The 27,247-nt window shown below is 31.6% G+C and overlaps 1 protein-coding gene and 1 long non-coding RNA gene across 6 annotated transcripts in view; one reads left to right on the forward strand and one right to left on the reverse strand.

Annotated features, from left to right (window-relative positions):
* The window catches only part of LOC123267630 (transcription factor AP-2-epsilon), a 160,815-nt gene that overhangs the window by 79,625 nt on the left and 53,943 nt on the right, over nt 1-27,247 (reverse strand). For 2 of the 5 annotated variants that reach the window (XM_044732354.1, XM_044732353.1), the window contains exon 3: nt 6,565-6,699. The exons of 1 other annotated variant lie outside the window; for it this stretch is intronic. In XM_044732354.1, the coding sequence (XP_044588289.1) occupies nt 6,565-6,651 (87 nt within the window). In that variant the 5' untranslated portion in view covers nt 6,652-6,699. Of the gene's footprint in view, nt 1-6,564; nt 6,700-14,940; nt 15,461-27,247 lie in introns of those variants that run through there. 2 more of the 5 variants (XM_044732355.1, XM_044732356.1) reach the window with 2 other exon arrangements.
* LOC123267634 lies at nt 795-26,575 on the forward strand. Its single transcript, XR_006510088.1, has 3 exons — nt 795-886; nt 9,619-9,633; nt 26,565-26,575. It is a non-coding gene; the product is annotated as an uncharacterized LOC123267634 (long non-coding RNA).

The following is a 27,247-nucleotide window of genomic DNA, read 5'->3' on the forward strand; positions in this document are numbered from 1 at the left end:
ATTTTGCAACGCTTGGAGCAAGTCAATGAGCATGAGTGAGTGTTAAATTTGAAAGATGTGGTTTGATGATGAGGTTGAAAATGTCCTATAATTACTAACTATTACTGCTGCTATTGTTATTTTTGATAATTATTTTTCTTTAAGATTGCTATTATTATTACTAGTTTATTACATTGACTACTGTCAAGTAAGTGTGTTTTTCTTATAACTACCTTTGTAACTTATGTAAGAAATATGGTCATAGGGAGCTAAGCTCCATGACCGAGAAATAAATAAATAAATAAGTAAATGGCGTTGGAGAAACAGAGACAGAGATAAATTTTGAATGATTTATATTAACAAATATTCTCATATTCTCTGAAACCATACTGATAGAAGGATTTATTTGTATCAAAAAATATTTGTTAATAGTTAACAAATCATTTGTTAGAGGCTATTTTTTAGTATTAAACAATTATTTCTTAGTATTTAAAATGATTTGTTTGTATTTAATAAATCTTTTTAAATACTAAGAAATATTTGTTAAAGACTAAAAAGTGATCTCTAATAAATGATTTGTTGAATATTAGCAAATATTTTAACTATAAACAAATCCTTCTATGAGTGCATACTTATTGTTATTAAATATATTTTAGATGTTATTTTCTCTCATTGTCTTAATTTTTATAAGAATCTGAACGACCAGTTTTGTAAAATAAAATAAAGTTTGTGATTTTTCATAAGGATCAATAGTAAAGGCAAAAATATGTAAATATTCATATCTTTTTTTCAGTTCTCTGTAGGCCTTCGAAAATTTTAGTGGTTAATTAAGATATTATTATGTACCTATATGTCAAGTTTCATCAAATTCTGAACGTCAATACTAAAACCGGTAGTACTACCTTAAGTACCTTAAGTAAGAGAATTTTTTATTGACTTTTATATAATTAAAGACAATAAAAATCTTCAAAATAATTGTCTTGGTTCAAAAATTTTTATTATCATCAAAAAAATAATGAAAATGTTATATGCGATTTATTTATATAATAAAATGAATTCATTTAATTAAATTAAACATCATTGAAGGTTTTATGTTCTTTTTTAAGCTAGTTAATTTATTATGATAAATTTCGAAGTAGTTCTGTATAGATTTGAATTTCATGCCAAATAAAATTTGTTTATTTATTTTATTTAGTACTTTTTGATGATTTTATATCATTTTTGGATATTCAATTTTTTACATCAAGTTTTTGGAAGAGTTTTAAATAGTTTGTTGGTTCTGTAAGTTTTTTCTTTCATATTTTGTAGTAAATTCTCAATAGTTGATCCTGTGATAGCAATTTTATTCCAAAATTTTTTTCAAAAGTACCCAAACTGTATATTGTGATTAAAAATATCGAAAAATCATTAAGCCAAAGAGTTTTTTACTCACAATTCGTGATTCTAGGCAGTCATATAGTGACGGCAGGTTGCTAGTATTATACTTATATAAATAAGTAACAAAAAATACAGGATACGATATATTTAATATAATATACGATGTCGATTCCGTAAAGTGGGCACCTTTCGTGCGATGTTAGCGTCATTTGAATAAACGCGTGCGCGGAGTGGGTCTTTTTCCCGCTCGTGACTCCACGAGTATAACCCTGTGCCGGCTGCCCTTCGGCGTTTCGCATTCCTGGCAAAATTCTTGATGCTTTCATGCAGCCTTATAATTTTTTTTCCTGCTCGTTTATTTTTTTTTATCATTATCATTATTATGTGCCCTCTCTTCGAGTTTTTATCCCCGACTCAGACGTAGGTCCTTAATCCTCGATCCTCGATCCTCCCCCCCATCCACGAAAGCTTCCAGGCGTAGGCGGGCAGAGGGCGTTGCTGGCTAATTGTAATTACACGGCAGTGGCGTTAGTAGCATTAATTGCTACATAAATTTACCCGGATAACCTTTTTCACCCGGTCGTTAATTTGTCACATTGTCTCCCGTGTCATCAATCCATAACCTGCAATCTATCTCAGTTGCTCTTTTTACTACTAATTTGGACACATTTTTATCAATTTAAAATCTATCGAAAAATTCGTCCTGAAAATTTTCTTCTTAAAGTTGAAAAATTTTACGCATTTAAAAATTTTTTTAATTTAATTTTTTAAATATAAATATATTTATATATAATAATTTTTAAATATAAAAACTCCTAATAAGATTTGCTATAAATTTAAAGCTCAAATTTTCGGAGATAATTTTTATGTCAACCCTTCAATTTTATAGATGTAAAAAATAAGAAAAAAAATTTATTTACTATAATTCTTTGATTCTTTGTTTAAAAATTTAAACTTCTGAGTTGAAAAATTAAAAGTTATCAAATTAGTTACATTTTGTACGACATTTTTTTTTTTAATTTTAACGTTTTTGTGTCTTAAAAGTCTTCTTTTTCAAATTTTAATATTTAGAATTTTTATCACTTTAAAATCTATTAAAAAATTCGTTCTGAAAATTTTCTTCCTAAAATTGGCAATTTTTTTTTTTTAAATTTAGTTTTTGCAATATCAATATATTGAAGAATATACACAGACCATTTGATATTAATAATACAAATATTTCCAAGATTATATTTATATTTATAAAGATTTTTTTTCAAATTTATTGAACAAAATTTATTAAAAACTTCTAATAAGATTTGTTATAAATTTAATGTTTAAATTTTCAACGAAAATAATTTTTAGAGATAATTTTAATGTCAACTCTTTAATTATTTTAATACACATTTCACAAAAATTTTTTGATTTTTTGCTTAAAAAATTAAACTTCTGGGTTGCAAAATTAAAAATTAAGAAAATTATAAATTAGTTAGATTTTTCTTTAAATTTTAACGTTATAGTGTCTTTTTTTCAAATGTTCATATCTAAAAATTTAAAACGTTCAATTTTAAAACTAAAAAATTGTAAAATAAATTTTTTTTCACTTCCTTTTCGTTCAAAAAATACTAAAAAATCCCTTCTCAATATAATAAATCCAATTTCTTTAAGAAAATCCTAAAATTAAACTTTCGAACTCTCATAATTTTCCCAAGGATAATTTCCAAGAGATTTATTACAATATTTTTCCGAAGCAGAGCTGCATTATGCATAACAAAAAAAAAGTGGATAATCTGTCAAGTAAAAATGAGATCAAAGTATTTATTAAAATAGCCGATGAGATAAATCGTTTAGAGTCGCAAAAGTAGCCTTTGGGTTGAGTTTCACAAGCATTTACCTGAGTGGTCTGTCGGATAATCGACATGACTAACGACATGGACTACATATGTCCACCCGCATAAACTATCCTGTTTTTAACCTGCATACATTAAAAGTTGGCACTTGCCGAGCAAAAAGACCGGCGAGTACCGAGAATTATGTACCGACGTTATGTACGTAATATTATTAATTACAACCCAGCAGCGTGTTATTAGTGCATTAGACGAATTTACCGCCGTGAAGCTTTTGTGCGCCTTGAGCTAGATAACCGCAAGCTCCTTTCTAATTTAGCTCTTTATCTCGAGGACGTGCATGCTCGCTCGTTCTTTTGACCTGTTATGTCTTTTATATGTTTATATTTATAGCGAGTATGCAGCAGAGTGTTGATAAATACCAGCTCCATCGTCCCCCAGGGCTCCGACGGCGACTCGGGTGACACACATGTAATGCGTGTTTGCACAAACAAAGACGTTTTGTGTAATCACCTTGTCTAATCACGGGACAGAGGACCTGTTGCAGAGTCCAGGTTCGTCCAGTTTCACAACAAACCATTTAATTGTTGTTGTTTGGCTAGTTGGAATTGTAATTGTAATTGTGAGTTGTAAATTAAAATAATAAAAGTAAATTAAGCTAAGAGTGTAATGACTTTTAGTGCGAGCTGTCGGCGAGGTGATGATGGACAGTAAGAAATGCCCATTCTTCAGCAAACCGCCTCCATTATCATATTTATGACCTAGCAGATGCTTAAGGCAGACATTTATGTTTTTAAAAACTCGGATGCTCTAACTGATCCGTTTTAAACAAATGTTTTGCTCAAGATAAATTTATTTGTTTAAGGAGGTCTTTTCGCCATCAATGTTAAATAAAAAATATTAGATTATGCATAAAATTAAGTTTTATCTAATAGTTAAAGTCCTTATTTATCTACTAGTGAAGTTTAATTTATTCACCGTGGAAATTTTTGAAAAAAAAAATTCTAAAAATGTTAGTATTTTTTCCGAGTCTTACACGGAAAAAAGTAAACTGTAATAAATAACAGTCGATTTATATTAAGTAATGATCAACTGCTAAAAATTACCATTTCAAACAGTAAAATCGTGATTTTACTATTCACTATATGATTTTTACCGTTTAAACGTTACAATTTACTCTTTACGTGGAAGAAAATACTATTTCAAACAGTAATATTCGCTATTTGAATGTCTAAAATGTTAATGTATAATAATTAAGAATTCAGACTTTGATATTTATCATTTCGTACCTAAAAAATGATCTTATGATATGTAAAAAGTATAAAATAAAGTTAGTAAATTTCTAATACAAGCAACGTCAATATTTACAAAGTAAAATGGTAAATTTTAAGCGCAACGCTAAAAATCAAACTGTAATTATTGACTTGCTTAGACTGGTAAAATGTATATTTTAAAAGTATGATTTTTGCTGTTTCAAATGTTAAATTCTCCCAGAGTGAGACCCCCTTCTCTTTCATCTGAGTTCCCCTTCTTCTCATAACATGGACTATATATTGAAATGGCAATTTTCACTGTTTGAAACTGTAATTTTTTAAGATAAAAGAGTCGTTATTTACTATAGTGACAGCTACTAATCACTTATTTTGGATATTAAATTATAAATTGTGGCTTTTATACTTTTTACATTAATTTCTGTAATATTTATATTTTTGCCACCCCGATGTCCGCTTTACTGTTTGAAACTATCAAAATTAACCGGAATCCGAGTGAATATTACAGTTTACTTTTTTCCGTGTACAAGAAAGTCAGACCTTAACAACTTTCTCGAGTTATGGCATTAACCACCGATTAGATGGGGTAAAAAAAACTCAAAATAAGGTTTTCGAAATATTCAGGTTTGATTTTTTGCAATAAAATATATAGGTTGCCGTGGAATTTATGGAGAAATTATAATTATAAAATCACAGAAAATTTTTGAGTAATCTACATTTAAATGGCGTCAGAACATTTGGCAACTTTGCGTAGCGCGCGAGCTTCAGACCATTCAATAAATTCAAACTAAACTTTAACGCACTTATGTTTTTCATTCATACTTATTAATTAATTTATTGTAAACAAATTTTCATATTTCATAATTGAAAAATAAAACAATAATTTAAAAATACTAGCATTCTTGCCATGAGACATTAGAATGCTATGGTTTTATGACTAAACATTTTTAATTAATTTATTTATTTACACTGACTGCAAAAACTTAAACATGGTTAAGGTTATATTGTGCAAATGAAAATGTAAGCAAACGAAATATAGCGTTGCCAAATCACGGACAGGTTACTAACTGATTTACAAGAGTCAAATTAATTTTTGTATTTAACTATTTTTTTTTTAATTTTCAAAATTTCAACGATTAATGCCTCATATACTATTTATTTTTTAATTTTAGGAATTTTTATAGGTTTTTTATTTTAATTTATCGAATATTGACTACTACAGTTGTTGTGACTCAACTGGAGCGAAAGGACTTCCTTAAAGAGTTTTGAGTTTGAAAGAAAGTTTGACTTAAAATTGAAATTCTGTTAATTTTTTTGAGTAAAAAAAATGAGTTTAGAATTTTTAGTACAAAGTTTTGTTAAAATTTGAGAAATTTTTAATTTTAATTTTTTGTTGAAAATTTTGATGCTGTAAAACTTTTTTTTTTCTTTCAAATTTTCTGTATAAATATTTATATTGAATATATAAATTAATTAATTAAAAAATAACATTTTTTTCTTCCGAAATTTCAATTTTAAACTTTGATAAAAAATTTGTAAACAATAATTATTAAAATGAAAGATTTCATTACCTTGTCTTTATAAAAAACAAATGATATCTCCCAGAAAACTCATCTATTAATTTAATAATTTTTTATCAAATAATTTTTCTCAGTATATTTTCATTTCCTTATTTATTATTTTAAAAGTTTAGCGAAACAAGTCTCTCGAGACTTAAATAAGATAATCTCTATTATAAACTGCGAGGCAACCCAAGTAAACGGCGTCGAGTTATTTACCTGTTTGAGAGTCGAGCAAAAGAAACGACGAGGGCAAACCATAGCTTGGAAATATAAGGACCAAGGAATGGAAAGCCGAGGGGATGAAGAATCAAGAACAGGGAAAATACGTCTTTAACAGAGAAAAGAAACAATATAAATTTATCAAAGAATAAAAGCTCCTCCATAGAAAATTTTCATCTTCTCAATCTCATTCTGAAGTTAAGTATTTAGTGTCCCTAGTTTTCGAGTTTCATTGTTTATTTTTCCAGAATTAGGAGTTTGAATATATACCTACTTACAGGGGCTAAAAGCGAAAGCGAGAACTAAAACTCACAACTAAAACTCACTCACCCAGCAAGATGAGTCAACGGCATTAAAGCTCGGCTGGAAACACGCGCCCGTTCCACCGGCACCGACGCCGCCGCATCTGAATGTCATCTTGCTTGTCTAATTTCCAGTATACCGTCGGGTCTTGAGGTCACTTACCTGTAATCATTAAATGTAAACATGTTATTAAAATTAAATAAATGTTATTTACAATTTTGTTAGCTTTTGATGAAAAACATTTTTTATATGACCATATATGTCATATATATTAGCAACCTTGTAATCATTATTTGACTACCGTAATTTGTGAACTATAAATAAGTAAAATTTTGCTTTATTGAATAATGACTTTTGTTAAATTGCACTGTACTTTTTTAACTATTGACGTTTTTAAAGATATAAGCTTATTCCGATGTTATCCTCATCAAGAGCTTTCATTTGAGTACCCACATGCATTTTGATATATTTTTCATATATACATATATATAATACATATAAATATATGAAAAATCGATGTGGATACTCAAATGAAAGGTCTTAATGAGTGTAACATCGCGATGAGCTTATATCTTTAAAAATGTTAACAGTTCACAAGATACAAGGTCTTTACTAAATAATGACTTTTGTAAAATTGCACTATATACTTTCTTAAATATTGACATTTTTAAAGGTATAAGCTCATCCTAATATTACACTCATCAAAAGCTTTCATTTGAGTACCCACATGCATTTTGATATATTTTTCATATATACATATATATAATACATATAAATATATGAAAAATTGATGTGGGTACTTAAATGAAAGGTTTAGATGAGTGTAACATCGGGATGAGCTTATATCTTTAAAAATGTCAATAGTTCACGAGATATAAGGTCATTTTTTAATTATCTATCTAGAGATAGAGCATTTTTAAATGCAGCCAAAATACTTATCATCATAAATTGACTATTGGTGAGAATGATATGAAACCATGAAAAAGGACAACTCCAGATCAAGACTTTTCCAACGATACCAAATTTAACCATAAAAACCTATTTTATCATATAAATACACTGGCCACAAAATTTTGCTTATTCTCTTAATAATATAGATGGTTAAATATGCCATATTCGAGACCATATATATGATATATGTGACCATATATACCATATATGTGAAATATATACCATTTATATGACAATATATGCTATAAAGGTGATATATATGACCATTTATATGATATATATTCCCGTAAATGCTATATGTATGGCCGTATATCTGATGTATGTGACCCTATATAGCATAGATGTGATATATGTGACCATACATACTGTATATATGACAATAGATGCCATACATGTGACATATATGTGACCATATATGCCATATATCAAAATTTTTTCACTCTCTTAATTTAAAAAAATTTTTATCTTGACTAATTTATCGTTCAATTAATAGTAAAAAGTACAAACAATAGTTGTAATAATAATAACAATAATATGAGCAGTACAAAAGACACGTGCGAGATAATTTAGTAAATGAATCCTTAACAAGTGTCACGCCTCATACTTCCACCCTAAATCCACCAATCTATCGTCTCTTATCTCAAAACACGATCGTATTATACTACCGACGCACGCTACACTGTTATGTTCTGTTATACGGCTTTACATCTAAATCTACATCTAAGGTCTACTTCGCTGCTATTTTGCTCTACACAAATACAAACACTAATTCGATACTTTGGACATGCTATGGTAGAAACAACAGAGAGGTCACATACGGAAGATAACAGCGATCTGATAAAAATTTGGTTATCGCGTTTCTCCAGTTAATGATCCATCAACCTGATATTAATTACAGAAACCGACTCTTCAAACTTATAACGTCATCTTACAAGTTTCAAAAATTATTTGACTCCTTCAAACTTTATTATGGAATATCTGATGCATATAAAATTTCGTAAAATATTACAGCTCGTTTGCTCACTAATAGAATTTCGATACATATATTAAATTAGAATATATGATATTTAAAAAAAAAAAAACTGAACAATTGAGAAGCTAAACATTAAATTGGTTCCGAATAAGGGAAAAGCGATTTATTCAATCATATCGCAATTTCGGTGGTATTTCTATTTCTTAAAGTGACAAGACCGTTTGACATTCCAACATAATATACATATATGTATGTATGTACAATAAATAAAAACGAGAACTGTGTGTGGCGTGTACTGGTGTACCGAGAAAGAGGAGAGTTTCAATCTGGAGGTCCAATTTCACGAGTTGGATGTTGGATGAAAATACGAATTTGGTATCCATTGGCGCGGATAACACGCGGGCTACTACTCCATATTCAACCAGGTAGCTCTAGCTTTTACTACTGGTTCTCTCTTCGTCCTCTTGCTGATGCTAGTCTTCATCTGCAGCAGTCAATGTTCACTTATACATACATACATACATATATAGATGTGGATGGGTGTACGGTAGAGAGACTGGAGAAATTCTGGTGGAATGGAGTTTGTACGGCACACAGCACACCGGAATATTATGAATATTCAACTTGACGCTGGCATGGCTGCGTTCCAATCCATTATTCATTTCTCCAGCACCATCGTTCCAATTCTCTGGTACATTAATATCTATATACTATATACATACACCTATAGATGTATGAATGTATTTTGGTAACTTGCATACGTCGCATTGAGAAATCAGTATTATATTTTTTTCCGATCGAAACCCCAAAATCGATTTGCATTTTATTTATAGGGAAAATACAGATATTCACGGAGGATGTCGGTACCGATATATAGATGTACATTGTGCATGAGATTTTAGCATTAAATTGCCGATAACGAGTCACTCGAACCTCGGCTCTGAGGTTCGACCTTAGACCCCGACTTCACTTTATAATCATAACTTTAACGTAGCTTGAAGAGGAGAGGATAAGTAAGTGGTTAAAGTCTGTTTTTAACTCTTTTTAATACGTAATTATTCAATTTTTTACCTCAACAAAGATTCAATAATTAAAAATTAAAAATTTGAAAATTTTGAGTTGAAACATTTTGTCAAATGTCAAGTACCGCGACCTAGATCACAAAATCCTGAGTTCAATGAATACCCATAACACCTATTAACCACAATTGCTTCATAGAATTAACGGCATTAATATTTTATTAATCGATTAATCACTTAATCGACCTACCTCGGATATACTGCTGTGAGCACTCATTTTACACGTAATTTTTCACTGATTCAGACCTCTGTACTCATTTTACTTAAAAAAATTTACCAAAAAAGATATTCAATAAAAACATCGAAATAAAAGAAATAATTATCAATTTTGTCTGCAGAGAAATCTAGAGTCGAAATAAATAAGTTTGGAGTTCGATTCTAAAGTTGAGAAGCTAATTCGATTTTTCTCTTGACGCGTATGGGCACGGGTAGGAATTCTATACGGGATTATATATAATAAGTGGTTAAATTCCAGTAGTGGGCATCGTTACGAACCGGTAGCCTCTAATCAACTTAATTTCAGGTTGGCTTTGGCTCGACGTTGCCCCAACATACCCAGCGCATAACGTATCCAAGCATTCGAGTCTAGATATTCGGTAATTGTATCCGATCGGAAGATCGGAATGTTACACATCTCCTCCAATTTAGCTATCGAATGATAACTTTTGGGCTGTTGTCATTAGCCATCAGCGTATACTTTTCAGGTGGAGGAAAAATACCAGAATACCAGTGACTAGTCCCGGAGAACAATCATTAGGAAAATAATATTTTAATGTTGTTGAGTATATTTAATTTTCGTTGAGTCATTCTATGTAAGCTCGGCAAATCTCGTCTGGGTGGCTTCAACTGCCGATAAAACAAATGTTAATAAGCAGGTGAGAAGTCTGACCCGCCTCCTAATGCTCCGCTAAGAACTAAACCACAAAGAGTTCTTACTTTACAAATCTTGGATCTTGGATCTTGGATCTCGGATCTTGGATCTTGGATCGGGTTAAATAGCTTGAGATAGACACCACAAACCATTTAAGTAATTAGCGGCCATTTGTCTTCACGACTAATGGTGCTTTTCCTCCCTCGTCGTTTATTTTTGTGCAAATAGAATCATTTTTTTATGCATCGTGGTAAAAATTTTTAATATTGTCTTTATCTTTGATTGTTTTTGTGAAAAAAAAAATTTATGGCCTTTTAAATAAATTTTATATGCTCATATTTGGCCTGATATGTTTATATTTAATTCTTTTAATGCGTTTTTTGATGAAAAATGGTCATATATAACTTTTAGATAATAGTCGGTAAATTGTCTCGCTACAAGAGAGTTAAATTCTAAAATATATAGAAATAATTTATTTTTTTAGTAATAAATTTAATAATATTTTATATCAGATTTTTTCTTCTATAAACAGTGAAAAATCATATTATTTTTTAGGAAAAATATTGAGAAAAAAAAATATTTTATTTAAATAGATTTCTATGGGAAGAAGTTAAAAAAAATTAAGTGAAGGAAAAGATGAATTTGAAACAATGTTTAACAAAATATCAATGAAGTATTCAAAAATAATTTTTGTTGGAATTCTTAAGGAACTTTTCACAAAAAATTTTTTCACGGGCTTGGATAAAATTAAGGCAAAATTTCATCTAAAATTCAATAACCAAAATAAAATTCTAACATAAACAAATTAATGATTATATATGAAAATTAATGCAAGCCGGTCATATATAACTTTTGGATAAAAACGAGATCTAAATATCTCCAACAGATGGCGCATGGTCGGTAAATTGTCTCACTACAAGAATAAATTCTAAATTCTAAAATATATAGAAATAATTTTTTTTTTAAACAATAAATCTAATAGTGTTTTGTATCAATTTTTTTCTCTTTTAATCAATGAAAAATCATATTATTTTTTAAGAAGAATATTGAGGAAAAAAACTATTTAATTTAAATAGAGTATGGAAAGAAATTAGAAAAAATTAAGTGAAGGAAAAAATGAATTTGAAACAATGTACAATAAAATTTCAATGAAATATTTGAAAAAAAATTTTTTTGAATTCTTAAGGAACTTTCCACTAAAAATTTTTTCACGGGCTTGGATAAAATTAAGGGGAAATTTCCTCTAAAATCTAACAACCGAAATAAAATTCTAACATAAACAAATGAATGATTATAAATGAAAATTAATGCAAGCCGGTTGAATATTTCCAACCAATTAACTCCCGCATATTAATAACCCGACAATAACAACTAATTAAAAAAATCCGATGCTTGCGTGCATAAAATAGACCCAGAGCTGGTATGATTTTATTCCGGCCATTTAAATCACATTATCCGTAATTAACTGGGTTTATTATGTCCTAAAAAATAAACAGAGCTCTCGTGCATAGAGGCTCACCAGAAACTCGACTCGTGTATATAGCACAGTACATCTTTCAGGCAAAGGAAGAACAAGAGCAAGAGCAGGCCTGTTAAACAAAGGAAAGAAACCTACCGACGCAACACGTCGGCAGAGATCAGCATCCAGCGCCGATCAAATTAAAACCGAACCGTGATCCTCGAATTATGGGAATTACCCTCGATAACCCTGTCATTAAAATTCTCCTTTGATTAATTTGTCGGTTGTTTAGCCTCGAAAGTATAAATTCAGACCCACACTAAATTTTGCTCTAAATCTGAATTCAAATCCCAATCGAAATCTTGCGAAATAATAAACAATTTTATTCTTAGAAATAAATATAAAATGGAAAAGAGGATTACATGAAGGACTTTCGATTATCCGCGACTCTAAAATGCAAAGGTTAACTAGGGTCCTCGTCTCGCAGACGACTTACAAGTTACAACTTCAACACTAGTTAGCAATATTGCTCGGCTATTTATTATTATTGTTATTGGTATTGGTTTCGTCTCGGTCTTTCTTCCTCCAGCCCACATACCGGCAATAAGAGTTGAACTAAACATAATACAAGCTGCTGAAGAGTTATTGGAATCACCTACACGGCCGTTAAAATAACGCGGACTAAACCGCCGGTTATTTATTGCCGGTGGTCCGCCCGAGCCTCACTTTACATACTAATATTTTTAGAAAAAATTCATCCCTAATTTTTAATGCGCCCAATAATTGAAATGTCACTTTAGAAATATTAGTATCTTTTTTGGTGGAGAAATTTATTCTGAGCTCTAATCTTGGAGAGTAATTTTAAAGAAAATTTTATCATAATTCGTTTTATTTATTTTGTTAAATTGTATCAAAAAATTTCAAATAATTTTCAAAATTGAATACATTATGTATATTTTAATATATTTTTCATTTACAAAAATTTTATTTATTTATTTATTTATTTATTAGTTTTAATGCCAAGGCAGTAGCCGAATAACAAAATTATACATTTTATTTACATTAAAGTACACGTAGTTCAGTAAAAGAAGTTTATAAGTTATTTTGTATTTTCATTTTGAAAATTTTTGAACATTTTTCTGTGTGAGGATTTTTGTAAATTAAATTTCTGTAGACAAATAAAGTAGCATTTGAAATTAATCAATTTATGTAATTTAAGAATTTGCTGTCTTTGGTAGATCACAGGTAGATTCCAGAATATTAAAAACAAGAAAAAGTACTGTATTTTAGACAGTTTAAATTTAGTAAATTTTATTTAAATAATTTTTTAGCTATAAAAATTTACTCAAATTTAATAAATTTTAATTTAAAATATTATTTGTCCTTTTTTTAATGAAAAAAAATTTTAATTTTGTGTTTATATCTTCAAAATTGTCACGTATCATCATTAAAAATTTTATTTAATTTTTTTTTTATTTTTCCTTCGAAATTTTTTTAATGACTGGGCCCATAACCTTCTGATCAATTGTAATTTTGAAAATGTTTATAAATTAATTGCAATATCTTCTTCAATTGATTTTCACCAAAACAATCATTAAATTTATCATCAAGTGCTTTGTAATCATGATATATTTTGAACATTGTGTACTACAAGCTCGAAAATTGCCAAACCAATAAACCATGAACAAAAGCTTTGAATAAAAAGATGTAAACATATAATAACAATATTTACAATAAATCAGTAAAATTATAACATCAAAACAAACAATCGAAACACGAAAAACAGGAGTACGAGAGACGGGAGGGTTTAATTGACCTGCACAAAAGAGTAGTAGCTCGTCACGCTCAGGTGGGCGGTCGGGTCTCATCTACTCAGCTCTCAACTACACCTAAAATATTAGCCCGCATTAATAATTATTAATTAATAATAAACCTCAGCTGTGTATACTCTATACAAGCGTATCCTGCTACTAGTGGAAAGAACAGAGCGAAATTGCTCGGAAAACGTATGACGGATCAATTCACTTAGCAATGCCCCCACTCGAAATAGATACATTAAAATAATGGATTATAAATAAAAAGATATTGAGCCGTAAATAAAGTCGAGCGTTTCCAGCAACGTTATGGCAAACGGCAAACGTAATGACAGGTCTCCAACGTCATAAAATTTTGCCACAATGAAATCCTCTGTACGAGCTGTACGCCAACTAACCACCCATCAACGTTTACCTTTGCCTGTACTAGTTTTGCGCGTGCCACAAGTTATTTAATGCACCAAAAAACTCATGCATCATTTATTATTGTTTTATGTGATGCTTTGTTTTTTTCTCTCACTTGTTTACATTCGTTTTACTTTGTAGAATTTTTTTCGCGGGAATGAGAGAAGTTTAACTGTTTCTTTATTAGTGAAGTGTAAAATGATTTTATGATATTTTTCTTCAAATTAATTTATTTATTTTTCTTCAATTAATTTATTAAAAAAAAATTCTTTTAAAAAATCATTAGCTGCCATATTTTAAAACACAGTAATTATTTTTTTAATTTTCTTAAATTTTTATAAGAAAATTATATTTTAAATAAAATTAAAATGAATAAAATAAGATTATTTAAGGTACTAAAAAATGCAGATATATCGAAAAAAAATTATTAAAAAATTTTATAGTTACTGTGTTTTAAAATATAACTTTAAAAATATTTTTGACACAATTGAAAATTTTTAAAAATTTCTGCAGAAATGATAAAAAATTTTTTATTTAATTAAAATAAAGCTATTGATATTCTTCTGTATATTTCGTTTATTATACTTGTTTCAAAAGTTTTTAAATTTCAGCTCTTAATTTTCATTTTTAAAGTCGCAAAATAAAATTCAAATTTTTTTAATAAAATTTTCCTTAATCATTTAACTTTAAAATTATTATTATAGAAATACTAATCTAAAATAAATCTTGCAAATATTGAGTATACATAAAAGTTAAAAAAAAATTAATTTTAGAAAATTTGAAATAAAAATTAAAAGAAAAAATGAACTTTTAATAGTCAAAAAATGAATATCGTTAATAAAAAAATTTACCATTTGATGCATCCTAGCAGTATTGTAGTAGTCTAAATTCGGCATTTGGTCCTCTTCTTCCTTTAGGATCTCAAAGTACTCAAATAAGATAACAAACAACCAAAATAAAAAAGTCCTTGCAAATAATAAAGCTACACCACCAAATTTAAATACACTTCCAACTCATATCACTCAACAAACGTTCTCCACAAGCGTCAGCTCACTATCAATCGATAATAAATCAGTTAATTCCTCCAGGATAAAAAATTAAGACCAAGAACTGGAAGCTGTCGAAGCTTAAAGGTCACCATTTGTCAGCGAGAGGCAATTGTGGATTTATCGCCGCTGGCAACTTCACCCTTTGTCGAATCACAATCCAATATCAGAATCAACGAAGGTAACCAATATAAAAAACTAGTAACGCACTGGGTATTATGATTACAATTACAATCAGGACAAATCCGCGATCTGTTGGCTTATTGCGTTTATCTACGGCTAGAGCAGGTAGCCCTGAATTGGGATCCAGGCAGATAGATCGAAGACCGAAAGACCGTCCGTCCAGAAAGACTCGAGGGTTACTGCGCCCGCGGGGCCTTAGCTACCAGAAAGAGGACCGGGATCCGCGGTTCGGGTCCTGCTTCCACTTTCCACCCGTAGGAGGTAGGGAGGGGCCCAACTGGGTGCGGCCTCCACCTTCCCCGGAGCCACAGACCATCGGGATTGGTCTCGAGCCGAGCCGAGCCCTCCAATCGTTTTCGCTAGGGCCCTAACCCCGCTCTCCGCGATTGGCCGTTCCTTCGGAGCCGCGGGGCCCTGTCAGAGCCTCATACCTACGCCGTCAGTAAGGCTTCTATTCGCCTCACCATCCGAGAGTGATCCATGATCCTCTAAGGATAACCAGTAAGCCGGATTTAATGTTTTCACCTGGAGACTTCGGCTATCCATTGTGCTCCGGCTGGGTCTCTTCTTTAAAAACTCTCGAAATATATCCGACGCGAATTGCCTCGGGCCGATCAAACTTCAGCTAAGAGATTTGATCCTGGATCTTGGATTCGCTGTTTTTAGTTTTCTTTTATTTTAATCCAGCGTCGTAAAAATTATGATCATGATTAGCCACTCCTAACTTACTGAGCTGTTCCTTTTCCTGATTGCCGTTAAATTCCTCAAATGAAAGCTTCGTGATTAGAAAATCTCTGTAGAAAGGAAATTTCTTGGGTTAATTATCAGAAAACAGGCTTTGATGATCAAAACATCAGAACCTGAAAAAAGACAATTAAATACAATGCCTGCAGATGTTTTGTAACTTGTAGGAGCTGATCGTTAAAACGCAGCCCATCTACGGCTATTTCAGAAATTTTTTTACAATTTAGTACTGTTGGAAAGAAGAGAAGGAGTTACTGATTCGCCTCAGTCCAAGTCAAGATTAAAAAAAGGTAAAAATGCTTACGTGCTGTAAACAATTTTCTTGGAAAACGGTACGGCTGTGATATGACGAATGGTTGTTCGAAATAACCGTGTTGTATCATGGATATGCAGATATTATGGAGGTGGATGGTGAGTGGTGGATGTGGGATGTGTGTTATTAGTCAAAAAATGATATCCACCCGCAAACTGCAAACTGCAAACTGCTGAGGACTGGAGCATTCTCTTAGCCATGGAATTGCCGTGGAATAATGCAATGCTAAATGCTGGATGTACCAATCTGCATTGGCTCTCGTGGTAGTGGCTGAGTACTTCGCTGTCTACCTTTAATTTAGCTTGGGTCAATCGGAAATTTTCTGGTAAGCTCGCGTGTACGCCCTGGGCTGTCACGATTCTGCATCGCTAACCGTCCTGGCTAAGACTCTGCTTAAAGATTGGACTTTCAGAGTCCGATGTGTATAGAGCACTCTTTATGGTGGACGGTGGATGCTCTACCCCTCAACTTTTTCGATAAATTATTATTCGTGAAGCAATTTTATCTTGGAATTCCTTTCACGCCCTTGCTCTCGGGCAATGAGATAATGTTCCTCTGTGTTTAGCAATAACAGTTGCTGAGGTACTCTACGCAACTATAAGTTAATACTTTTTCCATTTACAGGCTTGATATGTCCATTTATAATTTTTTTATCAACTTTAGTACTTAAAAAATCCGACAGGTGGCGAATTGTCGCTAAAGTTTCTCGTTTGTAGACAGTTAATTTCTAAAATATAAGTCATATAATTAAGTTAATACTTTTTCCATTTACAGGCTTGATATGTCCATTTATATTTTTTTTATCAAATTTAGTAGTTAAAAAATTCGATAGGTGGCGCATTGTCGCTAAAGTTTCTCGTTTGTAGACAGTTAATTTCTAAAATATAAGTCATATTTGGAATCTTGTAAGGAATTTATCTAAAGATAGTTGTTAGATTGATCAACAATTATCTAATTTATATTCAGAACAAAATTTGATGATCATGTCATCAAAATTTGTCCCAAAAACCGATTGTTTGTCTTTTTCGTGAATTGTTTATCATAAATAGGTGGCCAAAATTCTCGGTGATAAAAATCTGAGGCGGACAACCTCCTAAGGGCGTATCCAGAGTGGTTGATGCCGAAGTGATGAGGATGAGGCTGCTAGGGGATGAAGATCTACACACTGAATGGATCTGTGCACCGAGACGATACAGACATATGAATCTGATGGTGTGTAAGCTTGTAAGTGTGCTGGTGAATGTGAATGTGTAAGGTATCTTATTGATCTGGTAGCCCGGGGCGTGTCATCCTGGGCTGTTTAGCCGCAGGGAGGACCGCAGCTAACCCTAAAGCAAAGGGGACAACTTGCGCATGCGCGGCTCCCTATCCGGAGGGGTAACTCCCAATCACCAGGAGCCAGGAGCTAGGAACATTCTCGCCCCGAGGGGTTGTCAAGACTTGCGTTAGAATAAAAAAATAAAAAGCTAACGGAGATAAAACAAGGAAAGACGCTTCAACATCCAGAGCAAGAAAGATTTTACAATTGCGTCATGCGTCTGCGCTATATATAGATTAAGAGATTTCAAATCAACTGGCGCCTTTATGAACCAAAGCTCTTCCGTCTGATATCCATACGATAAGGTATCTGGATCTATATCTGATGCCTGGATGTATAATGTGGGATGTGGAAGCTGAGAAAGTCTTGCTCTCCGGAGACCAGTCGAGATTTCGCCGATTCAATAGAATCTTTGGGTAACGAACGCCTTTGTGTGTACACTGGGGTGGATGAATAAAAAATAACCCGTCGATAGGTATGAGAAAACTTAATTTTGAAATAAAAGTCGGTGAATGTTCGCATACATTTTTAGAGATTCGAAAAAGCTTTCTTGCGATCTTGATTTATACATTCAATCCGAAGTATGTTTTATTCACGAGATAAATTTATTCCTCTGTACAATTTTACTTGCTGTGGAACTCGGATGTCAAAGACAGATACTTTCAAATCGGTACGTTTGTATTTTGATAGGGAGATATTTTATTGGTAGAATTTGAAACAATTAAGAGACGGTTGTCGAAGACGATTCCAAGTTTTTTTTTGAATTTTTACCAGGAATAGTTTTAAAAAATAATATGATTAGCTGAAAGATTAAAAAATTTTAATTTTGATTGAAATATAAGAGATACGATAAAATGCATTAGTACTTTTTTATAAAAAATAGAATTCTTCACAAAAAAGCCCTCTTATAATTTTTTCATATCGATGTTCTAATTAGCAAATTGTCTAAAAATTTATTATCACTTTAAAAAACAATTTAATATCTAATAGAATAATATTTTGGTTTGAATCATTTAAATAATTTCTAATTGGACTATTGCTACATCAAAATGTTAAAAAATCACCTTTTACAAAATAAGGAGTTAGACCGTCGATATTTGCAATATTTTGTCCAGAATTTTGACTCAAACATAATAGAAAAGCTATAAAAATCACTGGAAATTAAGTTCTTTCTACGAGAAAATTCAAATTTCGTCTGAAATATAATAAATGCAATAAAATTGAAAAGAAATTTTCTTACAGGAGATCAAATACTCTACAAAAAAGTATTCCTATCATTTTTTGATATTTAGAATACTTCGTCCAGAATTTTGACTCAAGCACAACAAAAAAATCACTGATTTAATTGTCTCTATTAAAATATATATTTTTCCGTATATAAAAGGATAAATATCAAGATGATAATAATCACCGATTATAATCTCAAAAAACTAGTTTGAAAACAAAAACTAGCCAAAGGGCACTTTGAATACTCGGTATTGTTCCAAAAGCTTCTTCAGTGCTATAAAAAAATGAATCTCGAAAAATAGAGAATTTACATAAATATCTCTATAGATATATATACCAGGGCAGGAATTTGGGGGTTGGCTTTGGCAATGGCGTACCAGAAAAAGTAGACGTAAAAAAGGCAGGCAGGCAGAAGAAAGATGTCGGTGCATAATCGATGATCACAGTCATAATAAATGAAGTATGCCTCGGTAGGAGGTGGGCATACGTGGTGGTACCTGACGACGGCCTGGGGCGAATCGGGAATCGGGAGGATCATCCGAGCCCGTAATCCGAGGTGTGCTCGTATCGCGTACATCGGACGTCTTGTCTTTTCTGTTCTCTTTCCTTGTGCCTATAAAGAGTTTGGATCAGAGCGATGAATCCCCCGTATGAATATCCACTCCGAAAGTAGCTGATGGTAATAATCCACGTTCATAACACAAGTCCGAGTGAGAAGTGAGAGGCTGACTGTACGGCCAGGTGCACCAGATCTTCCTCTCTCGTCCTCCCTCCTGCCCCCAACCCATCCTCCAATGTCTTGTGCCTTGGATTCGCGAACACGCGTGATTATTATTATGTATGAACACAAGAGCACCAAGATATAAATTGTGAAATGGGGTGACGCAGCCTCAGCTCAAATTGTTGGGTGCTGGATAGTTGGCAGGCGTTCAGCCAACCCAACTAAGGTTTACAGTGTTGATAAAATAAGAGCTAGACCAACAATTACCGACATCATTTATGATACGGACGCTAGACTCGGCCGATTGATAATTGGGAGTATGACCGTCGAATTGATCGGGTGTTACAGAGGAAGAGGAAGAGAAGATACAGAGAAAAGCACAGAGGGTGTCTAGCCGCCAGCGCAAGCGCCCCTCTAGGCGACGTCACATCGATTCCTCCGGGAAGCTTACAAAATGGCCGCTGGCGTTCCATTCCTCCGCGTGATGCCGTACAAGGGCACGCCGAGCTTCCCGGTATCTACAGTCTCTTTGTCTCCGAGCCACAACTGGGGAGCTTGCGAGGGGAGGTAGAGGAGACCTCCGGAATGGGAAAATCGATCCGCCTTGTACCTTGTAGTTGGCTTACCGAGGCTCTGAACGTACTAAGAGACTGAGGCTGAGGGTGCTTCTCCACGGAAGGAATTCAATTATCAACCAAGAAGGTGCTGCAACACTCCACTACTCACTGTACTCCTTAATTGCATCTGTTTACTATTTATTCAGAAATTTTGATATGGCTAGAAAGGGCTGGGTATGAAAATGAAGGAATAAGTTTGCATTAACTGGTCAGAATGTCGATAAGATAAAAAATTATTTTTTTTTTTGTGAACGTTTCTGTAAATTTTGTATAATAGGTTTATTTTAATTTAATATTTTTTATTTAAAAGAATTCGGCTTAGTTATTTATTATAATAAAAATCAATGTCAGATGAGTTTTTTAGAAAGATTAGAAAAAAAAATTTATATCATTAAGCAAAATTTTGAAGCCAGTATATTTATATGATAAAACAGGTTTTATGGTTAAATTTGGTATCGTTGGAAAAGTCTTGACCTGAAGTTGTGCTTTTTCATGGTTTCATATCATTCTCACCAATAGTCAATTTATGATGATAAGTATTTAGGCTGCGTTCGAAAATGCTCTATCTCTAGATACATAATTAAGAAATGACCCTGTATGTCGTGAACTATTGACATTTTTAAAGATATAAGCTCATCCCGATGTTACACTCATCAAGACCTTTCATTTAAGTACACACATCAATTTTTCATATATTTATATATATTATATATATATATGTATATATGAAAGATATATGAAAATTCATGTGGGTACTTGAATGAAAGCTGTTGATGAGTGTAACATCGGGATGAGCTTATATTTTTAAAGTCATCAATAATTAAGAAATTACAGTGCAATTTAACAAAAGTCATCATTTAGTAAAGACCTTGTATCTCGTGAACTATTGACATTTTTAAAGATATAAGCTCATCCTGATGTCACACTCATCAAGACCTTTCATTTAAGTACCCACATCATTTTTTCATATATTTATATATATGTATATATGAAAAATATATGAAAATCCGTGTGGGTACTCAATTGAAAGCTCTTGATGAGTGTAACATCGGGATGAGCTTATATCTTTAAAAACGTCAATAGTTAAAAAAATACAGTGCAATTTATCAAAAGTCATTACTTAATAAACCAAAATTTTATTTATTTATAGTTCACAAGTCACGGCGGTCACATAGTGACTGCAATGTTGCTAGTAATAATTACTTCAGATTTTAACTCTCAGAAGGAGAAAATTTAGCGAAGATACGCCATTTGTCAGATATTTTTATTACTACAATAAAGAGAAAGAAAAATTATACTATTAAAAAATTTTGAATATTTAGTAAAATTTTTGGTTAACAAAAAAAATTTTAAATTATAAAGTTTACTAACTTTTGTATACATGCATGGTTTGAAAATCAGTTTATTGTATAAATAGCAACAGATTGTTAAGATTAAAAGATAATAAAACATTACTGATACGACTTAGAATGTTTTTTTTATGTATGGTTAATTTTCATATCAAGCTATATATGAGCCAATCAGGACATATTAAATTTTGTGTTTTGTATAAGAGAAGCATAATAGTGAATGATTGTCCGTTGATCATCTGATCAGTTTCGGATTCGGTGAGTCTTGTTGACTGACGAACTGCTCACACAGAACGTAAATGAAACAGTGGTTAGTCGACGGTAAATTACGTTAGGCATTATTGCTGGCCAGAATAAATATATTGAGCAACGTCGGACTGAAACCCAACCCCAACTCTAGCCGAAGCTCCAGCCCCTAGCTCGAGTCCGCTCTGTGTATAATAGCTTTGGAAATAATATATACAGCGGATGGAATATGCAGGAGTGTATATATGGATACGGGAGTCGCGAATGTTCACCTCGCAGTAGAAGCTTGCTCTGTGTGTGTTGGCTGAATGTGAATAATATTCTCGTGATTTTCAGTCCTCTATGCACTCTATACACCCAGTCGAGGCATATACGCTGTGTAAACTGGAAATGATCGCATGAGAACGTCCAGATGTGACTACATTCCACCTTCCGCCTCTCACCAGCCTTCCTCCCAGTTCACCACTAGAATTCTATCGAGTCCTAAAAATTAGCCTCCAGTTATACCGCCCTAATTGCATCGACAAATTACCGAGCGAGTGGTTACGGTTACTTTTAATAAAATCGACTATCGAGTATTGATGCTAGTCCATGGCCAGGTGCTATTCTCTTTTATCCATAGACGTGTGTTTTATCCACTCACACACACTCACTATATATGTATTTATGTGTCCTCTGAACCTGGATCGAAAGGATTAGAATCGGCCCCTCTTTGGCTACATCCCGAGGCAGTCCTCGGCTAGGCCATCTGTTTTCGGGTAAACAGACGCGATCCTAGTTCCATTCTCTCGATAGCCTTAGGACAAAATTCAATTTAGCAGGATAAAACGTAAACACAGTAGCAAAAAAATTCACGGAAAAATATTTTCCCTTCAACAGCGGCCTTCCTTGTTGATCAACTCAAAATGTCCCGTAAAAAATTTTTGTGTGGCCTTGGATGAATAATTATTAATGGCAATTTTGTTTAATACTAGTTTTTTTTTTGTTATTTTAGAATAAAAATTTTAGACAAAATATAGAAATAAAAAAAAAAATTTTTTTTTGTAGAGAATTTTATTTCCTATTGAAAAGATCCTTATCAATTTTTGCAATTAATTGTTAAATTAATTAATCGTTACAATTAATTTATAAAGTTATAATTGATCAGAAGGTTATGGGCCCAGTCATTATAAACATTTCGAAGGAAAAATCCCTAAAAAAAAAAAAAAATTAAATAGAATTTGTAATGATTGATGATATGTGACAGTTTTTTGAAGATATCAACGCAAAATTAAAATTTTTTTTTATAAAAAAAAGGACAAATAATATTTTAAATTAAAATTTAAGATTTTATTAAATTTAAGTAAATTTTTACAGCTAAGAAATTATTAAAATAAAAATTTCTAGATTTAAACAGTCTAAAATTTTTTAAATGAAAAATATATCAAAATATACATAATGTATAAAATTTTGAAAATTAGACTGAGAAAAAAAAATACTTTTATTAAGAAAATTTTCTTGATACAAGAATTCATGTTCTTGAAAATTTTCAAGAATATATATTCTTAGCTCAAGAACTTGTTAAATTGATTGAAATAGTTTTTACTTAATTTAAATAAAGGTATTCTCTTGTTTTTATATTATTCAAAGATAAATATTGATGCTCTTCTTTTCAGAAATTAATAATTAATAATAATAATAGAATATTTGATCGTCAGCGAATTTATTGAACCAAGAAATTGTTAATCGAGTAAAAGAATTTTTTTTCTCAGTGTATTTTAGACAAAATTTTAATTTTATTTTCTCTTTTGTGGTTAAGAATATTTCATTTTTTCTACTAATTTGTACATTAATCAGCGATCAATTAAAAAATAATCGGTTTAATGATCTATTAGACTAAAAGCCAATTTTATAAAAGCTTTTAAAGGGTCTAAAAAAATCTATTTTATTTTATTAAAACTTAACTTAATTCTTTAAAATTAACTCTCTTGCTATGAGAAAATTTACTGATAATGCGCCGCCTATCGGAGATTTCTAAAAACCAATTTTATACAATCTATCAAAGGGTCTAAAAAAATATTTTTTCATTTTATAACTTAATTATTTAAAATTAACTCTCCTGCAATGAGAAAATTTACTGACTATGCGCCACCTATCGGAGGTTTTCAAAATTATTTTTAAAAAAATTATATACAGCCATATGAGGGTTTTTTTAACCAACTTATTAAATCATTGGTCATTTGGCGGAATTGAGACTGGAACTAGAGCATTAGAGACCGCTTTGCAACTAATTGCATGGAATTTGGAGGTGTCAAATGGGCCCTGTCCGGAATGATGTTGTACGCCGATAAATCAGAGCATCAACGCAATCTGAAGCGCCGCCCGGGTAAGATTGATGTGCCTGGTGTCAGCCCAATAATTGAATGCGTGTCCAAGCGTGTGTCTCAACTTACCCTGTACCCCGTCTTTGCTCGAAGCCGCTCCGGAGCGATTAATTACCGAATGCAACACCTGGCCGAGGAATTCGCATCGCCACCAGCTCCTCAATTTACCACTTTGCCTATTGTCTTTTTATTAGGGGCATCCTTGACTAATCGAATTTCTCGAGCTATTCCTTCTCTTTCTTCAACCTCCGACCCAGCCCCGGCCGACAAATGAAATCTTTATTTATTATTTTGCTTCATCTATTACCTTTTTTGCCGCTAATTAATTTTCATCTTGTCATCAGGAGGATGGATTTCGTTTTCTCAAAACCATTATCATTTTTTCCCCGTTCTCAATTCCTTAATTCGGGCTTTCGTTAAAGAACTTATACAAGCTATCTCCTCCAATGTCTTCGCTCTTCTACTTCTCTTTTTGATACAACCGACGTCATTCATCTAATGTTTATATGCCTTTGATGCTTCTGACCTAAAAAACCTCTAGCCTCATACGCTTTATGCTGGATTTAGGATACCGGAACAGGGTTGTAGCTACCCTACAATCTTTTAAACACATTCGTAAGTTGGTAGAGTTATTTTTGTTATTATAACTGCTTACACCTTTTTATAAAATTTTTATACTCGATCAAAATTCTTCCATATGATTGGTTCCTAAGACTACTCAAGATTCGAAGGGTTATTGACTTTGATTCTTGAGAAAGTTTAGAGTTTTTTTAAGGTTCTGATTTTTTAAGGGTTCGCTGGTCATAAAAAGAATTTTTTATGTTTAAGTACACTTAAATGTATCGTACTGATGGATTTATCAAAGTTTAGAAATTTTTTTTTCTAAGTTTTAGAACCTTTTAAAATTTTTTAAGTACAATTTTTAAATTTCACCAAAACTTGTACAATTTAAAAGTTATTATTTATTGTGTCACAATTTTTTTCCTGAATTTTTATAGAAAAATTTTAAAAGTGTTATAACAAGAGTGTGCTTTCATTCGATTTCTAGATTATATTTTTCAATAATTAATTAAGAAACTACTAACAGCCTTGCAGTCACTATGTGACTGCCGTGACTTGTGAATTATGAATAAATAAAATTTTGCTTTATTAAATAATGACTTTTGTTAAGTTGCACTGTACTTTCTTAAATATTGTCGTTTTTAAAGATATAAGCTCATCCTGATGTTACACTCGTCAAGAGCTTTCATTTGAGTACCCACATGAATTTTTGATATATTTTTCATATATACATGTATATAAAATATATAAATATATAAAAAATTGATGTGGGTACTCAAATGAAAAGTCTCGATGAGGGTAACTCCAGGATGAGCTTATATCGTAGAAAATATCATCGGCAGACAAAATACGACGTCATTTCTTAATTATTGAAATTTTTTAAGATATAAGCTCATCCCGATGTTACACTCATCAAGAGCTTTCATTTGAGTACCCACATGCATTTTCATATATTTTTCATATATTCATATATATATAAATATATGAAAAAATGATGTGTACTTAAATGAAAGATCTTGATGAATATAATATCAGGATGAGCTTATCTTTAAAAATGTCAATAGTTCACAAGATACAAGGTCATTTCTTAATTATGTATTTAGAGATAGAGCATTTTCGAATGCAGCATAAATACTTATCATAATAAATAGATTATCGGTGAGAATTATATGAAACCTTTAAAAGGCACAAATTCAAGTCAAGACCTTTCCAATGATACCAAATTTAACTATAAAAACCCATTTTATTATATAAATACACTGGCCACAAAATTTTGCTTATTCTTTTAATAATATAGATTAGCTCTAATAAATATTAGAACAATAAATATAATATCGCTCATTATTTAAAAAAAAATCAATTTTTTTTTATTTTGGTACTTTTAAAAATTTCCAGTGACCCCTAAAACAATATCAACCAAATGGATCTTCTATAAAGTCTTTTAAAACATAATTAATAAAAATATTTTCACAAGAAAAAATTTTTTTTGCCTCCTTAATACCTCAATTTTCAAATTAATAAATTTTTTAGATTCAAAAATAGCATCTTTACACTGATAGAAGGATTTATTAGTATTAAAAAATATTTGTTAATAGTTAACAAATAATTTATTAGAGACCACTTTTTAGTATTAAACAAATATTTCTTAGTATTTAAAATGATTTGTTTGTATTTAATAAATTTGATATTCATTTATTAAATATTAATAAATCGTTTGAAAAACTAAGAAATATTTGTTAAGGACTAAAAAGTGGTCTCTAATAAATGATTTTTTTAATTTTGACGAGAATTTTTAACTACAAACAAATCCTTCTATAAGTGTAGAAAATAATAAATATTCTTGAATATCTGACAAAAAAAATTTCGCCTAAACACGGAACATCGCGCTGTAAATTGAACTGCGGTTACCGCCGCTCGTCTCAACAAACAAAAGGTGATGTGTACACTCATGGTCGAGAAGCTCTCTCTGCACAGTGGAAAGGTCTAGAAAGAGGTCCTGTCTGCGATTGAGTTCCGGATTTATTGGACGCGGATCCAATATCGGACCCTTGCTTTGTCGAGTTTATTTACCCTCAGCTTCGGTCTTGTCTATTTTGTTGACCTTTATTGACACCCTGACAGAACTGGAGTATATTTTTCCTCGAAAGGGGCAATAATTGGAGGCAATGCCTCGAAATATTGCTCGGAAGAATAAAGTTACCGGAGCAGAAGCGTGTGAAGCTCGAAAACGGTATTTCTCGAAATTGAATAAGAGAATGCTAATGTGTTACCCGAAAAAACAGAGTCCGAAAGCGAGCGTTTATGATCTTCCGTCTGCTGGGAACTGGAGGTTAGCTCGGACCAGGAATTCCTGATATTTGTGGGTTCTGGGAGTGGAGGAGTAAAGAGTTGAGATAAAGAGGGCGGAAAAGAAGTAAAACGGTTGTAGGTTGTAGTTTGAGTTTGCAGTTTGCAGAGTCAACTATAGTAA

Source organism: Cotesia glomerata, linkage group LG6 (genome assembly GCF_020080835.1).
Source record: "Cotesia glomerata isolate CgM1 linkage group LG6, MPM_Cglom_v2.3, whole genome shotgun sequence".
Classification (NCBI taxonomy): Eukaryota; Metazoa; Arthropoda; class Insecta; order Hymenoptera; family Braconidae; genus Cotesia; species Cotesia glomerata.